At 39.9% G+C, this 18,492-nt stretch overlaps 1 protein-coding gene across 1 annotated transcript; it reads right to left on the reverse strand.

Moving 5' to 3' along the window:
* Positions 1 to 3,042: 3,042 nt before the first annotated feature.
* Positions 3,043 to 10,347, reverse strand: LOC141606809 (deSI-like protein At4g17486). The gene is made up of 4 exons (XM_074426132.1): positions 9,965 to 10,347; positions 5,923 to 6,184; positions 4,721 to 4,788; positions 3,043 to 3,493 (listed from the first exon to the last, which is right to left on the reverse strand). Exons 1-4 carry the CDS (start codon positions 10,097 to 10,099, stop codon positions 3,209 to 3,211), a joined length of 750 nt encoding a protein of 249 aa, XP_074282233.1. The 5' UTR covers positions 10,100 to 10,347; the 3' UTR covers positions 3,043 to 3,208.
* Between the last annotated feature and the right edge of the window lie 8,145 nt (positions 10,348 to 18,492).

Below are 18,492 nucleotides of genomic sequence, written 5' to 3' on the forward strand. Positions count from 1 at the left end.
CAAGTTTAGTTCTCGAAGTCTCTTTCCCATCTATATTGCACAAATTCGTATGTAAAATTCTCCTAAAGAGTTAGAGTAAAACCAATATACTGAAAAAATAGATAAGTTAGGCCCTGTTTCTTTTGGACTGAAACGGACCTGATTTGAACTGAACTGAATTTATAGGATTTGAACTAAACTGAACTGAACTTATTGGATCTGAACCGAACTTATAGGATCTGAACTGAACTGAACTTATAGGATCTGAACTGAACTGAACTTATAAGATCTGAACTGAACTTAAACGAACCGAATTTAAATTATCTTAAATAAATTTAACTTAAATATTGTTATTATTATTGTTGTTGTTGTTATTATTATTATTATTATTTTTAAAAAACCGCAACTTTTATTATTATTATTATTATTATTTTTTTTTTTTTTTTTTTTTTTATAAATGCGCGCAGCTTTCATTATAATAAAAATAAAAGGTTGTTGTTGTTGTTGAGATTAAACAAAAAATTTACAAGAAATTAGTGGGGAGTCAAAAGAGATTGTATCTTATATATTGTTAATAAACTAAGATTGGTCTATCTTACAGATTGTCCAACTTGACACGGCGTATTAAGGAAACTTATACTTAGCAATATTCTTTCCTTTTGTTTTAGTAAATACCTGTTCTCCAAGTTTATAATCTTTGTAATAGTTGTACTTTCCTAATTATCGTTAACCTAGCTAGACTCTTGTACTATAAATAGATTGTATCTTATATTGTTAATAAACTCAAGCTTTTACATAATATCAATCGTTTCTCTTATAAGTACCACATCTTATAACTTTACCCCCGAACAATTTTGTCGAGTAAAAACAAAATTATATAGGAAGAAGTTGAAGAATTACCAGTAACAGTTGTTCCAATATAATGGAGTTAAATGTTTTATCAAAGGATTCTTGGCCTTGATCAAAACCATGATTGAATGGATTAGAATAATCAGTTCCATGCTTATTGAATTGATATGTGTTCATTTTTTTCTTGAGAAATTAAACTTTGATTCAGTATACTAACCAATATCAAAATTTGGCAAGAACTATAATAATGAATGAACGTGGAGAAGTAGGCTACATATTTCATAGTTAGGTCTCCTTTAAGACGGAGATATCCGTTTTATAGTTAAAAGTTAAAACAAGTCAAATTTCTGCATTATTTAGTACTCCGTATTTAGATATATGAGATAAAGTTCTATTATTCTCTAAATAATACTGTTGTATTTTGTTTTTATTTATGCACTTTGGTAATACTTAACCCGTTTTAAATATAAAACAAATATCTCCGATTTAAACTCGAATCTGTGCATATTTCAAGTTCATACTTGTTTAATTGTTTTGTCTTGATTTTGACAAAGTCTTGCACATCATAGTCCGTACACCAGGTGAAGGAAGTTGGCATGTAAATATGTGGAGTAATATACAAAGGCTTGTATATAATGAAAAACAAAATATTACTCGTATTAAAATTGGAAAATTCAAATCCAACTTATACAGTTATACTACTAGACAGTTGTCATTATGGACTAAACGTCTAAACCCAAGTATTTTTGACTTTTATCCATATTGGGAAGTTTGTGTATTTGCAAGTCATTGTTATTTTGACTTCTAAACAAATGTGGATCACATAGTGAGTGACACACCTCTAGAATATGCGACCAATTCGCTATTCGTAAACTGCTTCTCAAAGCCTTATTCTTGGATTTCATCTCGATTAACATTGGCATTAAAGTCATTGTTAGCAACATCTTAAATGGTAGGTTGTTATTTTGTCTTTCTTTTTATTATGTTCCTATAAGGCTATAAGTGGCAATAAAATGACTCATAAACTAGCTGGTTTTTATTGTTATTGTGTACCTGGTTTTTTTCCATCCCATGTGGCATTGTCTACGTGACATTTTTAGGCTAGCTTTTTAATAATATTTTATAGATTCTTATATTATAACATAAAATTAGCATTAATTATGTACATGTTGATGTTGAGTAAAAGTAAATCGAGATGACACACAGATTGATAACAAAATGACTTCCTTATCAAAGCTATTACATTGCTTAAATAAGGAATTAAGTGGGAAAACAGTATAAGAAAAGTGCTCAAGGGTACCATAGAAAAATTGTTACATCTCAGAGATATCTGAGGAAGAATGTATCAAGTACAGGGGTACCATGGGAAATGTCAATCTTTTATTTTTATTTCATTTTTTTTATTAATTTTTAATTTAATAATTATTGCCACGTCATCAAAAGTTAACATTCCATTAACGACCGTTACATTAAGAGGTACCATGGTCACAAAAATGGAACCTTAAGGGTATCATGGGCGGATTCATAAAAACAGGATCATGAAAAATCTGACAAAATTAAGGGGCACCATGGAAAAATTCCGTTATTATTATTAAATGACAATTAATGTAGAATATCAAATTACTAGTAATATTCATAAATGAAATAGATAAACAAATGCGGAGATAAAAAAAAGTATCAAATTTGGATAATTCAAATCCAACAAATACTCAGACACTTGTCATTATGGATATTTTTGTTAAAAAATGACTTCTATCCATTTTGCAAAGTCTATGGTATTTGCAAGTCAACTTTTAAACACGTGGATCACAGTGACACATCAAAGCGTCTTGCTTGTGACGGGCTAATCTCGTCACAAGCTTGTGACCTCTCAAAAAAAAGGAGAGGGGATAAGGTAGAGCATCCCCCATGTGCTTCCCCACTCACCTCTCATAGGTATTTTGTGAGAGGAAATGGTATCCGTCACAAGTTTGTGACGGATATCGCCGTCACAAATGAGATTTTGTGCTCTAAAATATGGCTTGGCATTTAAATGATTAAATCTAGACTTCAAAATTCTGGTCAAATTATTTCAGGTTTGGATGATCTCAAGTAGGGTCAATTATGCGTTCAACAAGGTCCAGGTCGGGTTCATTCACGTTTCGAATCAATTTCCTCTGGTCTATATATCCACGGAATAAAGTCCTTCATGGGATTTGAAAAGCGCGTAGCAAGTTGAATGGGAAAATAATTCACCAATTTCTTGTCATTGTACTGCATACAAAATACAAGGCCGTTTGAACACAATAGAGAGAACAGTTGAATTTTACAAAGATACACAGCAGTCGCATCAACAATAACCTGGCTTCTCTTTCCAACTGGACAGTATAAAAACGCGTAATTAAGTACTGTGATGACCATTCTGTCTGAGAAATGCTGTATCATCATCGTCTTCCTGCTGCTGTCGAATCACCTGCTGATTAGGCCCTTCAAGTACCGAACTAGTAGATGGTTTATCACCAGCAGGAATAAGGTTTTTAAACCACGACATCTGAAATCGAGGAGATGTCCTGTTAGGGCTTTCACCGTCTGTTGATACTTGTGAGTTGGCATTGGTGGCGATGCCTTGTAGGAATCGGTAAGCAACCTTGCTGGCAGTTACAATCTCCGTCTTAGCTTGTTTGAACTGTAGTGATATAAAAGAACAGTCAGATCAGGAAAATGAGATAGTCAAGTTTCTTTGATTGCATTATTTGCAGATTCATGATACAACCTACACGGACTGGTATTGCGAGATATGAAACTCCGTGAAGTTCTGCACTATAGCTATATTATGCACACAAGAAAAGAACAAATGCACAAATGCTTATGTAAAACTGTCTTACACTTGTAAAATCAATTTACTGATGAAATAAGTACATGAATTTCAGGTGGTCGAAAGGATAAGAATGTGTATTCTAGGCATTCGCTAAAATGGAAGACGAGACTGAAAAAGGATCATGTGGGTAAATCGCAGCAAGATTACATCAATTTGGTGGTTTTGCCAAGCCGAATTAGGTGTCGCTGGCAGAGAAGCTCTGGGAGGATCAGGGCGCCCAAAGGAGGTGAGAGAGGGGTTGTGAATTAGTGTGGTTAACACTTTATGCCTTAATTGGTGATCTACTAAATGGGAAGAACACTTCGGATCGAAGGGAGTATATGGCAAATTTTACATTGCATCTCTACTCATTTTTTTTAATTAAAAAAAAAAAAAAAACAATTTTCAAGCTTAAATCCATTGAACAAAGAGTCAAATGAGGATAATAAATTTGGGAAGTAGATACTCCATAAACTATTCCAAAAAGGGAAAAACGAGAAAGAAGATTGTTCTCACTGCCCAGATGTTTCTCAATCCTGAGTGTATATGTACTCGTCATATACTCAAACCCAACCAATAATGCCCTGCTTCCTATTGGCACGCAATGGGCTGGTGCAAAAAAGGTTTTAATCACTACTATTCGACTTTGACCACTAATGCCTTGGTCTATTTGCATTCACCAATACAATAAAAAAACAAATATCCGAACCCAGGAGATCTACCTCTCCCTTCAATCCTTTAGAAGGAGATAGCCTAGTAATGATTTCCTTTCAGAGATCGTCCGTCCTATCGTAGCGTCTTAAAACTCTATTATACTGTATCAGAATCTCCTTTCTCCATGACTATGTATGTAGAACTGACATTGTTTTACACTAATTTAACGTGCACTTGTCTGTCATTAAAAGAAGATAAAAAAGCCTTATGAGAAATGTTCTTTGAGGGAAAAGACACCTAGGAGTACATTACAAGAACTAGGATGTATAAGGCACATCTATGACTAAGACCAAGCAACTGACCAAACATAGATTTAATGATGACATAAAGCAGACAGCTTACACGATACGCAGTGGTTTCAGCTATCTCCACGGCAGTGTCACCAGCATTGGCAAATCGATTTACCCAACCTGCATAACAAAGGCCACATGAATTTCAAAGGAACTGCCTTGCATTCACTAATCATAGTCTAATAAATAATGGTACGTATCTTAGTTGTAAACTGCTCCAATGTCTATTGTCCCCCCGGTAATAACGTGCCACAGAACCCAAGGATAACACGACAAAAAAAATGAAAGGACACAGCTTCAAAACATAGTTGATTGGTCAAGTTGATGATCAGGTTATAATGCCAATAACCATGGACTAGTGTAAGAGAGTTCCGCCCTCTTCGCTTCTTTCGGACGACTAGCTTCTCTATGAAATTCCAATAAAAATTGCAATAGTTTCAACAACCACCACAATAGTTTTAAACTTAAATGTATAAAAAAACTAATTCAGATGCTACATCACAAAGAAAAAATTTCCCATTCGTGTTGTTTGCCTTTACAATATGACGGAATAAAGAAAAATCAATCACTAAATTCTCTGCACTTCTTTTGATCTGAATATTAGTTGGTCAAAGTGATTCTCAGCTCAATTTTTACTGAGATCATTAGAAAACCTCTCTACATTTTTCCACACCAGGACAAGGCAGCATACCTCCTACCTCGGCATAAACCAATGAGGCACTGTGGTAATGGTATGCTACATATAGCAGAAATTAAAATCCAACAATACCGAAAAAAGAGAGCCAAAAAACCACCATGCTGTCAAGGAGGCAGATATTTAAACACCTACTCCATCAAAAGCCACAAAACATGAAAGCTCGTGCATGGTATAGATAGCAGACATGATACAATGTCTTCAAGAAAGAATCTAATGACCTTATATTATTTAAAGTTGCTCCCACAAACAGTATGAATAAGGAGTTAAGGATGACAAAAGTGAGAGATTTTCCATTAGTGTACAACCACGTAGCTCATTAGTCATTAGAATCAATTCCTTGGCTATATTACGTATGTTACACTAGATCCTACACTATGTGCCAGTGCAGGCATAATGGTTTCTACCCAGTGTCAGAGTTTGCTGGTACTCAAAACAAAGTGCAGACATGTTTACACAAACATCACTCTCCATATTACCCATATTGAATTTACTAAACAGGCAATTCATCACAAATTTGCATATGGTTAAAGAAAAGCAAAACAATAATCATGTCATACCTGGAAGTTTGGGAACACCCAACTTTTCGCACAATTCATCACAGAAGTGGTTACAGTTTCTTGATAACAAGTCGTAAGAAACTCCAGGCCACTCTCTGCTAAGCTCTCTCAAAATCTGATTAACCTTGAATATGGATTGATTTGTTTGTCCAAGAACAATTTTCTCACGATATGTATACATAGGATTTTTTGTAGAAGGGCAGCTAAAGACTCCAGTTCCTTGTTCACAGAAGCCAAATGACCATTCATCATCTCCATACACCTATTAGCATAAGATAGAACTTGAGGTCATTAAGTCAAAAAAAATTTCAATAGGCAAAAGTCTTCTTGTCAAATTTTTTTGCCAGGAAAAGTACACACAGCACTCATTTGCTTCTCAACTTGATTCTTACTGGAATAGGGTCGGATCGCCTTTGTGTAGATTTAACATAAGACGATTCCACAATTCATGTAAGTATCTAAATCTCAACTGAAATAAACGCATCATCTCTAGTGTCCTCTACTACTTTCAGTGCAAAAGAGGGAAGCATCATCATTATTCCACGATTTAATAATGCTAGCATCGCTTGGGTGTTCTTTCACTTCGAAGTTGTTACGGTAGCAACTTTAATCACTTTTATGCAATGCAGTGACGTGAAAATCGTAAAGGGTACATCACTTGAATATAGATATAAGCATTTGACACTCATCCACACACACACGAGTATACACATCAAAAGGTTACCCATGATAACAGCTAGATAATTAATTCAATAGTACTCCTGTTAAGGCAAAAGAGGCACTGTCGTAATACTATGAATCAGCAAGACAGGCAAAGTAACAGAAGGACAAGCCTGCCAGCTTCCCACTCAGATCACCTAAAAGTCAACTTTTACAACATCTATGAAAAACAATAATCAACAAGTCCTTAACGTTTGATTGGCCGAGCACGCTTAGAAGTCAATGTCTTTGTAATGAGCTCAAGCACCCTATATATCAATCTCATCAATCACATATTCAAATTTCACATCATAACAGCTTCCCCGATATTTGAAAGGAACAACTGACGTATGACTTATAATCTATCTATACTCCACTGATACAGCTAATATGGCTATGGAGGATAACTAGCCGCAATGACGCGACCATACCACAATGTCATAGTACACCACCACAATTGACGATAACAACCATAAATCGCAACCACTATAGCAATAGTATCTAGTATTTCATGACCATGTCTTACTGCCTTTCTGAGATGTCTTGTAATTTATCCATTCATCATTTCCTTGTATCCTAGATTCCTAGCTAGATTGATTTAACTCACCCATTCAAAGCCATAATACCAAACATTGTTTACCATAATTAACCACAAAATTCTAGCACAACTATCTTTCTACTTCAAATTTGTAATTCAATTGGCATTTTTAATGGGCAATTAACTCAACCATTCAAAGACAAAATTACCAAACATAGTACACCATAATTAATCATGAATTCCTACCACAATTACCTATCTACTTCAAATTGGCAATTCGGTAGGCAATTAACTAATCCACTATTTTCTCCACTATGTACACCATAGTCGGAGTTTGAGGGTTCGCCGACCTAGCTACAGATTCTAAGCTCACTCCACAAAATATTAAATCTCAGTTTCAGAATTGATCTCCTCATCTCTAAAAAGGCAATCATTGTAAACTCCAAAACACTGATAACTAGGCCGTGTTTTGATCTCGCAGCCTATAATCACGGCTCACTCCGTCTCTCAAATTAAAAATGCTAGCATCGCTTGGGGGTTCTTTCAGTTCCATCGTTTTACAATAGCAACTTTGATCACTTTTATGCAATGGGATAACGTGAAAATTGTGACAGGGATACATGCTGTACATCACTTTAATACAGATATAAGCATTTGACACTACACCCACAAACACGGGCATCAAAAGGTAAACCATGGTAACAGGTATATGATTAATTCAAGCATACTCTTTTGTAAATCATAACAGACACTGTCGTGATTGCATGAATCAATGAAACAGGCTTAGAAATAACATGGATAACCCTCGCAGCTTCCCACTCAGATCACCTAAAAGTCAACTTACAACAATTTATGAAGAACAAACCGGTATACACAATAATCGACAAGTCCATGACATTTGATTGGCTGCGCACACTTAGAAGTCAATGCCTTTGTAGTAAGCTCAATCACACAATATTCTCATCAATCACATATTCACATCAGATCAGCTACCTCTATATTTGAACAGAACAACTAACCCTTATAATCTATACTAGTGTAACTAAACTGGTACTGCTAATATGGCTAACAGGATAACTAGCAGCAATGATCCATGCCATACCACAATGTCATAGTATGCCATCCCCATTTGTGAAAATGCGTGATAAGTGATAACAACCATAAATCTCCACCACTATAGCAAAAATTCTTAGTATCGCACTACCATGTGTTACTGCAATTCCAGTTTTCCATGTCTTGCAATTTATCCATCCATCCGTTCCTTGTACCCTAGCTAGATCGATTTAACTCGCCCATTCAAATCCATAATTAACAAACACGGTACACCATACGTCCATACATAACCATGAAATTCTACCTCATGTATCTCGCTACATCAAAATTGGCAATTACATAGGCCAATTAATCAGAATGCGTCTCCTTTATGTACACCATAGTCGGAGAGTTGACCAACCTTGCTACAGATTCTAAGCTCACTTCACAAAGTATTAAGGGGGTGTTTGGTTGGCTCTCTTGAAAAGGATTAGAATGGATTTGCTCCATTTTAATGTTTGGTTGGAGTCTTTTGGAATGGAGTTAGATACTCAATGGATTCTAACTCCATTCCAACCCCCTATAATCTCATACCCAACTTCCCCCCTTGGTATCAAACTCCATTCCTCTAATCTACAATTTTAAGATGAACCAAACAAGTTTATGAGGGAATGGATTTAGATCCCCATACCATTATGGATTCATATTCCAATCCATTCCATTCCATGCTATTGAACCAAACGCCCCCTAAATCTCAGTTTCAGACTTGATCTCCTCAATCGTATCTCTAAAAATGCTGCTCAAAATGCGATTACTGTAAACTCCAAAACACTGATAACTAGGCCGTGTTTCGGTCTCCGAGACTAAATTTAAAATCACAGCTTGCCCCTTCTCCCAAATCCCAATGAGGTCATCTGAACAAAGTTATGGCATGCCTCCTCTACAAAATTCTTCATCATTCGCACATTCCACCTCAACAAATTGCAACCACTATAGCAGAAGTTCCTACTTCCTAGTATCCGATTACTATGTCTTAATGCCTTCTAGATATCTACTGAATTATCGATCCATCATTTCCTTGTATCCTAGCTAGATTAACTTAACTCACCCATTCAAAGCCGTAATACCAAACATGGTACACAATAATCAACCATGAAACTCTACCACAACTATTTTTCTACCTCAAATTGGCAATTCGATAGGCAATTAACTAATCCAATATTTTCTCCTCTATGTACACCAAAGTCGGAATTTGAGAGTTGACCGACCTTGCTACAGATTCTAAGCTCACTCCACAAAGTACTAAATCTCAGTTTCAAATTTGATCTCCTCAGTCTTAACTCTAAAAATGTAGCTCAAAATGCGATCATAACTTCAAAACCTTGATAACTAGCTTGTCTTTCAATCTCAAATCCCAAATCCCAATGAACTCATCTCAACAAAACCTAATGCATACCTCCAGAAAATACTTTATCATTCGCAGATTCCGCCTCGATAAATCAAAATCACGCTCCGTAATCAGAAACTCACTCATCAACACCGAAATACGACATTTCCAAATTAAATTCAACACAGATTACTACACCCTTCCAGTACTACTTAACATCATAGATCATCTACACATTAAGCTCAAATTAACAACATAATCGTAATCGCATCCACTACAACACAAAATAACAAACAAAATTCACAAATTACAGAAGCTAAAACCCTAGATCTAGCACAAAGACCAAAAATTATGAAAAATCAGCAAAATTGGAAACAAAATTAAACCTGAACAGCACTATGAAAGATTCCACCTAAGCCAATACCATCTTTGAAGAACTTATTAATGTTGGAAATAGTATTGTTCGTCTTTTCGGATCCACTGTTCGTCACATCATAGATGTGTAGTACAACATCCGTCATCTCTTTTCCCCAAATTCTAGGGTTTATATTTTGCGGAAGATCACAAAAACCCTAAATCATGAATTCTTTTGTTTTTTCCGACACTTTCTCTCTCTATGAAATGTCGGTTTCGGAGAAGAGAGGAGAAAAGTGACGGAGTTTGTTCGTCGATTAATGATTAGTGACGGTTTTTGCGATGATTTTGATTAAAAAAATTGGGGGGAAATACCGGCAGTTTTCATTTTTTAGTAACAGCTGTGATTGAGTGTAATACTGAGAAGTCTTGTTTTTATTATTTGAACACAAATTCCAAATGGACACTTTTCGTCACAAACTTGTAAAAGAGGAAAGTGGGAGACTATGTCATATGTGTGAAGGTTATGAGAGATCGCAAGCTTGCAAGCAAGATTTATTATTATTTGAATATTTAAATGAGTAGTAAAGGGAGTACAATAAAAAGTGAAATTGGATTTATATTTGAATTACAAATCTACAACACAAAATCTCATTTGTGACGGCACGTATCCGTCACTTTGGAGTGACGGATACCATTTTCTCTCACAAATGATCCAAATAGAGGAGAGAGGGAAGCACATGGGTGTGCCCCCACCTTGTTCCCCTTATTCATTTTGTGAGTGGCATTATCCGTCACTTGCTCCGACCCGTCTTCAGCAAGACTTCCTGAATCTACAATGATCTATACAATACATAATAGGAAGTTAACGAGTTTGGTTTGAGATTTATGATTTATTTATGCGAGTGGGTCGATACGAACACGACACAATATTTAACTGGTTCGGTTTGAGTAGAAATCTCTAAACACGAACCCAACATGATTGACTTTTTTTACTAGTGTTCCGGGTGTAATTCCGAAGCAGTTATTTGTTACCACTCTTGGCTTGTAGAATGATGTCTTTGATTGAATCCTCCTTTTGGCCTCTCCTGAAACAATGAACAAACTGAGGGCTCGGCTTTGGCCGAGCGTACTCACTCCGACGCTCAAGTCAGTGAACTTAAAGGGATAAGTTGTGTGTTACTTGGCGAAGTATATATATTGTAGAGAGATAAGGAAGATATTACCAGATTATGAGGTATTTAGGTTATATTTCGGATGAAATGTGTCTCATTTCCTCAATGAGGGTTGAGGAGTATTTATAGACTTTCACCTTTTGTCACGTAGTAGCCAAGTGGCCAAGTGGCTAGCAGGTGGAAAGACTGATCTACCCTCGGCCGAGGGACCCATGGCAGGCCGGCGGGCCCTGTTGACTCCATGCCGAGGGGTCTTGGATATGAGTACGCGGATATGTGTCCCGGCTGACTAGTTGTCCTAGCCGAGACACGAGTGACAGGCCGACAGGCTTCGTCAGCTAGGCTGTCCAAGGTGTTGACCTGCTTTGGATATCTTTGACCTTGCTCAATATGTTGACTCGGTCAGCGGGTGCAGAATATGCCCCATCAATTTGCCCCCAGCGTAGTCTATGCCGTGGTATGGACCTTCGATGAGTGTTGAGCGTATTCTCGCGCAAAGTAAAAATTTCTCGCCGCCCCGCTTCTTCTACCTCGGCTTGGTTTCGCTTAGGCCGCATCGTATCCCCCTCCACATGGATGTGTAAAGGGCATCAAATGTGGAAAAGATAAGGGCGCTGGCCGAGACCGAGGTTGTGAGTGCCGTGTGCTTTTGATTGCCCCCAGCCGGTGCTGCCAAGCTTGGTTGAATCAGCGGGCCGTTGGGCAAATAGATACCAAGGAGCGTGTTGAAGAAGTTACGTCGATTGGCATTCTGTCAAGGAGCGTGTTGAAGAAGTTTCGTTACTGTTTGTCGATTGACATTCCATGGCCGCATGCTTGACACGTGGCTCGGCGTTGATTGGTTGACGCTTCATGGGCTTTGCCCTGATTGGTCCGTTTGAGTGGGCTTTGCTCTATAAATAGAGCAGTTACCCCCTCATTTTGGCTTTCCCAATTTCATTTTCTCAAAAATTTCTTCTTTCTAGCCCTCTTTTGCAGAGTTCTTTTCTCTTTCTAGTTTCTCGAAGCGTTACTCGGTGTAACATTCTCTTCCAAGGTAACCAAACAAATTCTTCAATCTTTTTTCTTAAGTATTTGCTGTCATGTCTTCTGCTGATGCTGGTCCTAGTAACCCTGCGCCGGGGGGCTCCCCGTCGCGTCTCGATGAAGAGGAGCCGTTGGCCGCCATCCCGATAAGGTCCGGGGGCCCTAGTGTAATACTCCGTATTTATAGTCTTGGGGGTACTCTATCGAGTAACCCTTACTCTGTCGAGTAAGGGTAAGTGGCGAAGTAAAATAGTTTCTGACCTGTTGGGCACTCGATCGAGTAGCTGGGGCACTCGATCGAGTAGGGGGGTACTCGATCGAGTACCTTGGGTACTCGATCGAGTGTCCGGTTTTACGGGGGAGTTTTCTCGGGTTTTGTTAATTACGCGATTAGGGTATTTAATCATATTCGTAATTGTTTTAAATCACTTTTTACAAAACCTAAAACCTGTTTAAGAGAGAAAGCAACTAGTTCTTCTTCCCAATCGCGTTCTTGACAATTCCCGGAGTTCAGACGGTCGGATCGTATCGTAGTTCGTGTCGTTGGATTCCTTGCGTCGAGGGTAAGCTTTTAATATAATTTATATAATGTTTTGTTAAGATTGATGAAACCCTAATTTGGGATTTGGGGGTTTTTATGAGTAGTATTTGAATGGTAGCATCTATGTGTTGTATGGTAGGGGGAGAATTCATAGAGGAGGCGTTTTGATACAGCTGTAGATACCGTCTGCGTGTTGTGCTTTCCGGTAGGATTTCTACTCGTATTAGTCCCATAATGGGATATTGGTGATGTCTTGTAGTTAGTTGTTTGATATGATAATTGTGATTGTGATTGTGATTGTGATTGTGGTTGTGTTTGTTGATGGTTCTCGAGATGCGTTCTCGGCTGAGTGAGGTCACTTGCGGGAGTGATCTCACGCCCTAGTTTCGCCCTTCGTGGAACCCGCCACGGAAGGGGATGTGCACATTAATGGACAGGGTTATCGCTCGTACGATGAGCGGGGCTTAGGTGGGAACGGCTGCGGTCCCCCCATGGTGGTGGGTCCAGTGGACGGTCAAGATTGAGATGATGGGAGTTGGTGGTGTGTGTGTGTGTGTGTGTGTGATTCAAATTGTCTGTTTGTCTTATTGTTGTTATCTATATTGATTGTGTGATTAGTACTGACCCGGTGTTGTTTTGTAAACCTGCGGTGATCCATTCGGGGATGGTGAGCAGATATTGAGCGAGGTAAAGAGATGAGTCCGGGATATTTGGGATGACCACGACATGAGGATAGAGTCTTCGCTCGTAGCTTAGTGTTTATTTACATTTCGATTGAGAATGAGATAGTTTGAATAATGTATCGTACCTTTCAGTTTGGTTTCGAGGATTGTATTGATTCATTAAACTATTTACAATAAATGTTGTTTCTGTTTTGTCTATTTGATTATCATACCTCGGGCGACCGAGATGGTGATGTCTTCATACCTGAGTGGTCCTGGTAAGGCACTCGGAGTATGGGGGTGTTACAAATGGTATCAGAGCGACGATCCTGAAACCTGTAACCAATGAACTTAATGAACATAGGGAGTCAATTAAAATGAACCCGGGGTAGAAGTTGTGGGAGCTAGTGCAAAGGCTTGGGAGACGTCCTAAAGTCGCGGGGGTCGCCCTACAACTTTGAACCGGACACATGGGGGAAATGTGTGTGTTGAGTCATGTGTGTGCTTAGTAACTTGCGTAACAATGTGATGAATGTGTTGATGGTTGGATGTTCGAGTTGGAAGTTGATGAGATAAAAAGAAAAGTGATGTTATATATATATAGACATTGTTGATGAAATGATAGCATGATGGAATGTTTTATAACGTGGCAATTAATAGCATGATTGTTGTGATATAATGTGATTTCTAAAGTTAGCATGTTAGTATATAACGTAATATGCGGGTAGCTCTTACGTATTAGTGGTACTTGATCGAGTGAGGCTGACTCGATCGGGTAGGTTTTTGGCGATTTTGAGTCCAGAATCGCGTTTTGGGGCATTCGATCGAGTAACTATGGGTACTCGATCGAGTAGGGGGTCACTCGATCGAGTAGCCTAGATACTCGATCGAGTGGGTTAGAGATCGAAGGTCCTGTTTGGTTGGAGTTTGGGTACTCGATCGAGTACATGGGGGCACTCGATCGAGTAGCCCGTCACTCGATCGAGTGGGTTTGGATACTCGATCGAGTAGGTTCTGAGCAACGCGTTTTCGTGTTTTGAGGTCTAGTACGTGTGTTTATGTTTATCCCTTTCTTATATAGCTTCAAGATGCCGCCCAAGAGAAATGCTTTGTATGCGAGAGCTGAGCTTATGACTACGGACGACATCGTCAAGATGTTAGAGCACCAGGATGCTCTTACTGAGACCCTGAAGAGAGTAAATGAGGACAAGGATAAGAGTAAGGAGAAGGAGGTTGACCATGCTAAAGTCAGCCTCTATATTGCGAGGTTTAACCCGAAGGAGTACAAGGGAGTTGAGGAGCCGAACCTTCTTGATAGTTGGCTGAGGGAGATGGAGAACATACTAGATTTAGTTCATTTGTCCCGATGAGATGAGAGTGGATCAGCCGCATTCTATCCGAGGGAGGCGGTGGCAAGTGGTGGGATTCGGTGAAAGTGAGTGCCAAGGAGATATATACCAACCAGGGGTTACCCGCTATACCTTGGGAGGAGTTTCGTAGGGGATTTGTGAGGAAGGAGTTCGTGCGAACACGTGAGGAGTAAGTTGAGAGAGGAGTTCGACAAGTTTAAGATGACTGCTGAGATGTCTGTGGCTGAGTACTACATGCAGTTCAATGAGAAGTCTAGATATGCTGAGGATATGGGTTTGAGTGAGGAGAACCTGGCTTTGAGGTTTGAGAGAGGGCTAACCACGAAAATTATGGATAAGTTACCCGTGGGAGTCCTTACTGATGTGAAGAAAGCGTATGAGAGGGCTGGGAGAGCTGCGAGACTAGTGAAGATGGCTCAGGAGAGGTCAGGTGGAGAGAAGAGGAAGTCGGAGAGCGAGGGTGGTGGCCAATCTAATTTCAAGAAAGGCAACCACAATCAATCTAAGGGATTTTTCATTGGGTCCGGGTTTAGTCTTTGGAACTTCCTTTGGGCGAGGCCGTGGGAGTGTGAGCAATAGCCGGGAGTGACTGCTTTGGTTGTGGTGGCGTAGGCCACAAGAGACATGAGTGCACGAGCGCACCGGGATCTTTTCGAGACCTACACGAGCTTTGCGCAAGCAAATGCATCACCGGTGGATCATGGCCAAACCGGGAGGTCGAGCTACCAGAGTGGAGGCAACCGCAACGGCGGTAATTCTTATCAGAAGACACCGATGAACAACAACAACAATCAAGGGTCGGGTGCTAAGCCGACCGCGTCAGCCAGTACTGTCCAGGGAGGTGGGCAGAAGACCAGTGACAAGTTGTTCATGATGGACAAGAAGGCAGCGGAGGAAGATGCGCATGTTATCACCGGTACATTCCTTGTTAATGGTATTCCTACGTTTGTTTTGTTTGATTTGGGGCTTCTCGTCGTTTGTGTCTTCGAGTCATGTAAAACAGTTGGGTTTGAGAGTATATGAGTCTGTTAGGGAGCAAGTTTTCATACCTTCTGGTGAGTCTGTATCGTGTGGGAGGTTGTTTAGAGATGTATCTTTGATAGTTGGGCAAGTCGATTTCCCTGTAGACTTGCTAGAATTTCCTTTTAATGGTTTTGAGATGATAGTTGGGATGGATTGGTTAGGAAAGTATAAAGCTAAGATAGACTGTCATCAAAAGAAAGTGTCCCTAAGAGGTCCTAAGGGTGTAAGTGTGTCTTATCGTGGGTTTCTGGTCAAACCCAAAGTTAAGTTGATTGCAGCTGTTACCTTGAAGTCGTATCTGAGGAAGGGATGTCCGTTGATTTTGTGCCATGTGAGAGATGACCGGATAGAGAGCCCGGCAGTTGACGAGATACCGGTGGTGGGAGAGTTTGCAGACGTGTTTCCAGAGGAGATTCCGGGGTTGCCACCGAAGAGGGAGATAGATTTCACCGTTGAGTTGAAGCCAGGGACGGGGCCAATCTCTAAGGCACCGTACCATATGGGTCCTAAGGAGATGGAGGAACTTAGGAGACAGTTGGATGATTTGATAGAGAAGGGATACATTAGACCAAGTGTATCGCCTTGGGGAGCACCAGTTCTGTTCGTGAAGAAGAAAGATGGGAGTTTGAGGCTGTGCATAGATTACCGGGAGCTGAACCGTGTGACGATAAAGAACAAGTATCCTTTGCCAAGGATAGATGACCTGTTTGATCAGTTGAGTGGTGCAACAGTCTTTTCTAAGATTGATTTGAGGTCGGGGTACCATCAGGTGAAGATTAGAGATGTGGACATACCGAAGACAGCTTTCACGTCGAGGTATGGCCATTATGAGTATGTGGTGATGCCATTTGGGTTGTCTAATGCGCCGGCAGTGTTTATGGATTTGATGAATAGGATCTTCAGACAGTTCTTGGACCAGTTCGTGGTGGTGTTTATCGATGATATCTTAGTCTACTCTAAGACTAAGGAGGAGCATGAGGAGCATTTGAGGATCGTGTTGCAGACTTTGAGGGATCACGAGTTGTATGATAAGCTGTCCAAGTGTGAGTTCTGGTTAGAGAAAGTTGCTTTTCTGGGGCATGTGATCTCTAAAGATGGGGTAGCTGTGGATCCGGCGAAGATTGAGGCAGTGACAAAGTGGGAAGCACCGAAGAATGTTGCTGAGGTGAGGAGTTTCTTGGGTTTAGCTGGATACTAAAGACGGTTCGTGAAAGATTTCTCCAAGATAGCTAGACCGATGACGGCGTTGATGAGGAAGGAGAACAGGTTTCGTTGGGATGAGAGTTGTGAGACGGCGTTCCAAACATTAAAGGAGCGTTTGACCACAACTCCTGTCCTAGCATTGCCTGAAGGGAGCGAGAATTTCGAGGTTTATACAGATGCCTCGAAGAATGGGTTGGGGTGTGTGTTAATGCAGAATGGTAAAGTGATTGCCTATGCTTCTAGGCAGTTGAAGCCTTATGAGGAGAATTACCCTACTCATGATTTGGAGTTGGGTGCAGTGGTGTTTGCTCTCAAGATTTGGAGACATTACCTTTATGGAGCAATCTTTAAGGTATTTTCTGATCACAAGAGTCTCAAATACATCTTCACGCAGAAGGAGTTGAACATGAGACAGAGGAGGTGGATGGAGCTGATTGGTGATTACGACATGGAAATCATCTACCATGAAGGAAAGGCCAATGTTGTTGCTGATGCTTTGAGTAGAAAGAGTGTACATTCCTTGTGTACAGCTCTATCTTTGATGAGGCTGAGAGATGAGGTAGCGAGCTTTGGGATACATATGATGCAGAAAGGAGATGCTATGGGTGATATGACAGTACACATGGAATTTTATGATGACATTCGGGATAAGCAGACTTTGGATCCTAAGATAGTGGAGTGGAGAGCTGGAGTAGAGAAAGGGACAGTGTCCCGGTTTTCCATTCATACAGATGGTAGCTTGAGGTTTGATGGTAGGTGGTGTGTTCCTAATGATGAGGAGTTGAAAAAGACAATCATGATGAGCGCATTGCACACCATATTCGATTCATCCAGTGGAGACAAGCTATACAAAGATTTGAAGAAAACGTTTTGGTGGCCTGGGATGAAGAAAGAGACAGCTGAGTTTGTGTCCCGTTGTTTGACATGCCAGAGAGTTAAAGGGGAACAGAGAAGACCACAAGGTAAGGTTCAGTCTTTAGAGGTGCCTGAGTGGAAGTGGGAATCCATTTCCATGGATTTCATTGTGGGTTTGCCTAAGAGTCAACAAGGTAACAATATGATTTGGGTGATAGTGGATCGTCTGACCTAGTCAGCTCACTTTGTTCCAATGAAAGATACATGGACTAAGGCACAACTGGCTATGGCCTATCGAAAGAACGTGCTTAAGTTACATGGAGTCCCTAAGGACATAGTGTCTGACAGAGATGCGAGATTTATATCGAGGTTTTGGAAAGAGTTGCAGGAGTCGTTGGGAACAGCTTTGAAGATGAGTACAGCATTTCATCCTGCGACAGACGGGCAGACTGAGAGAACAATCAAGACTCTTGAGGATATGTTGCGAGCTTGTGTGATGGATTTTGGTGGTATTTGGGAGCGAAGTTGGACTTGATAGAGTTTTCTTACAACAACAGCTATCACACCAGTATTGGTATGGCACCGTTTGAGGCTTTGTATGGGAGGAGATGTAGGAGTCCAATCTGTTGGGACGATAGTGCTGAGGCAGTGGTTTTAGGACCAGAGATGGTACATGAGATGGTGGAACAGATTAAGATGATCAGA

This window comes from Silene latifolia, chromosome 10 (genome assembly GCF_048544455.1).
Source record: "Silene latifolia isolate original U9 population chromosome 10, ASM4854445v1, whole genome shotgun sequence".
In the NCBI taxonomy this organism is placed as follows: domain Eukaryota; kingdom Viridiplantae; phylum Streptophyta; class Magnoliopsida; order Caryophyllales; family Caryophyllaceae; genus Silene; species Silene latifolia.

Bases quoted from the DNA above. Each gene is read 5' to 3' on its own strand.
- LOC141606809 (XM_074426132.1), bottom strand. From the start codon at position 10,099: ATGACGGATGTTGTACTACACATCTATGATGTGACGAACAGTGGATCC. The intron at 4,789-5,922 runs GTATGACATGAT...TTTGTTATGCAG, and splicing joins GGGTGTTCCCAAACTTCCAG to GTTGGGTAAATCGATTTGCC. The intron at 3,494-4,720 runs GTAAGCTGTCTG...ATATCACTACAG, and splicing joins CTGAAACCACTGCGTATCGT to TTCAAACAAGCTAAGACGGA.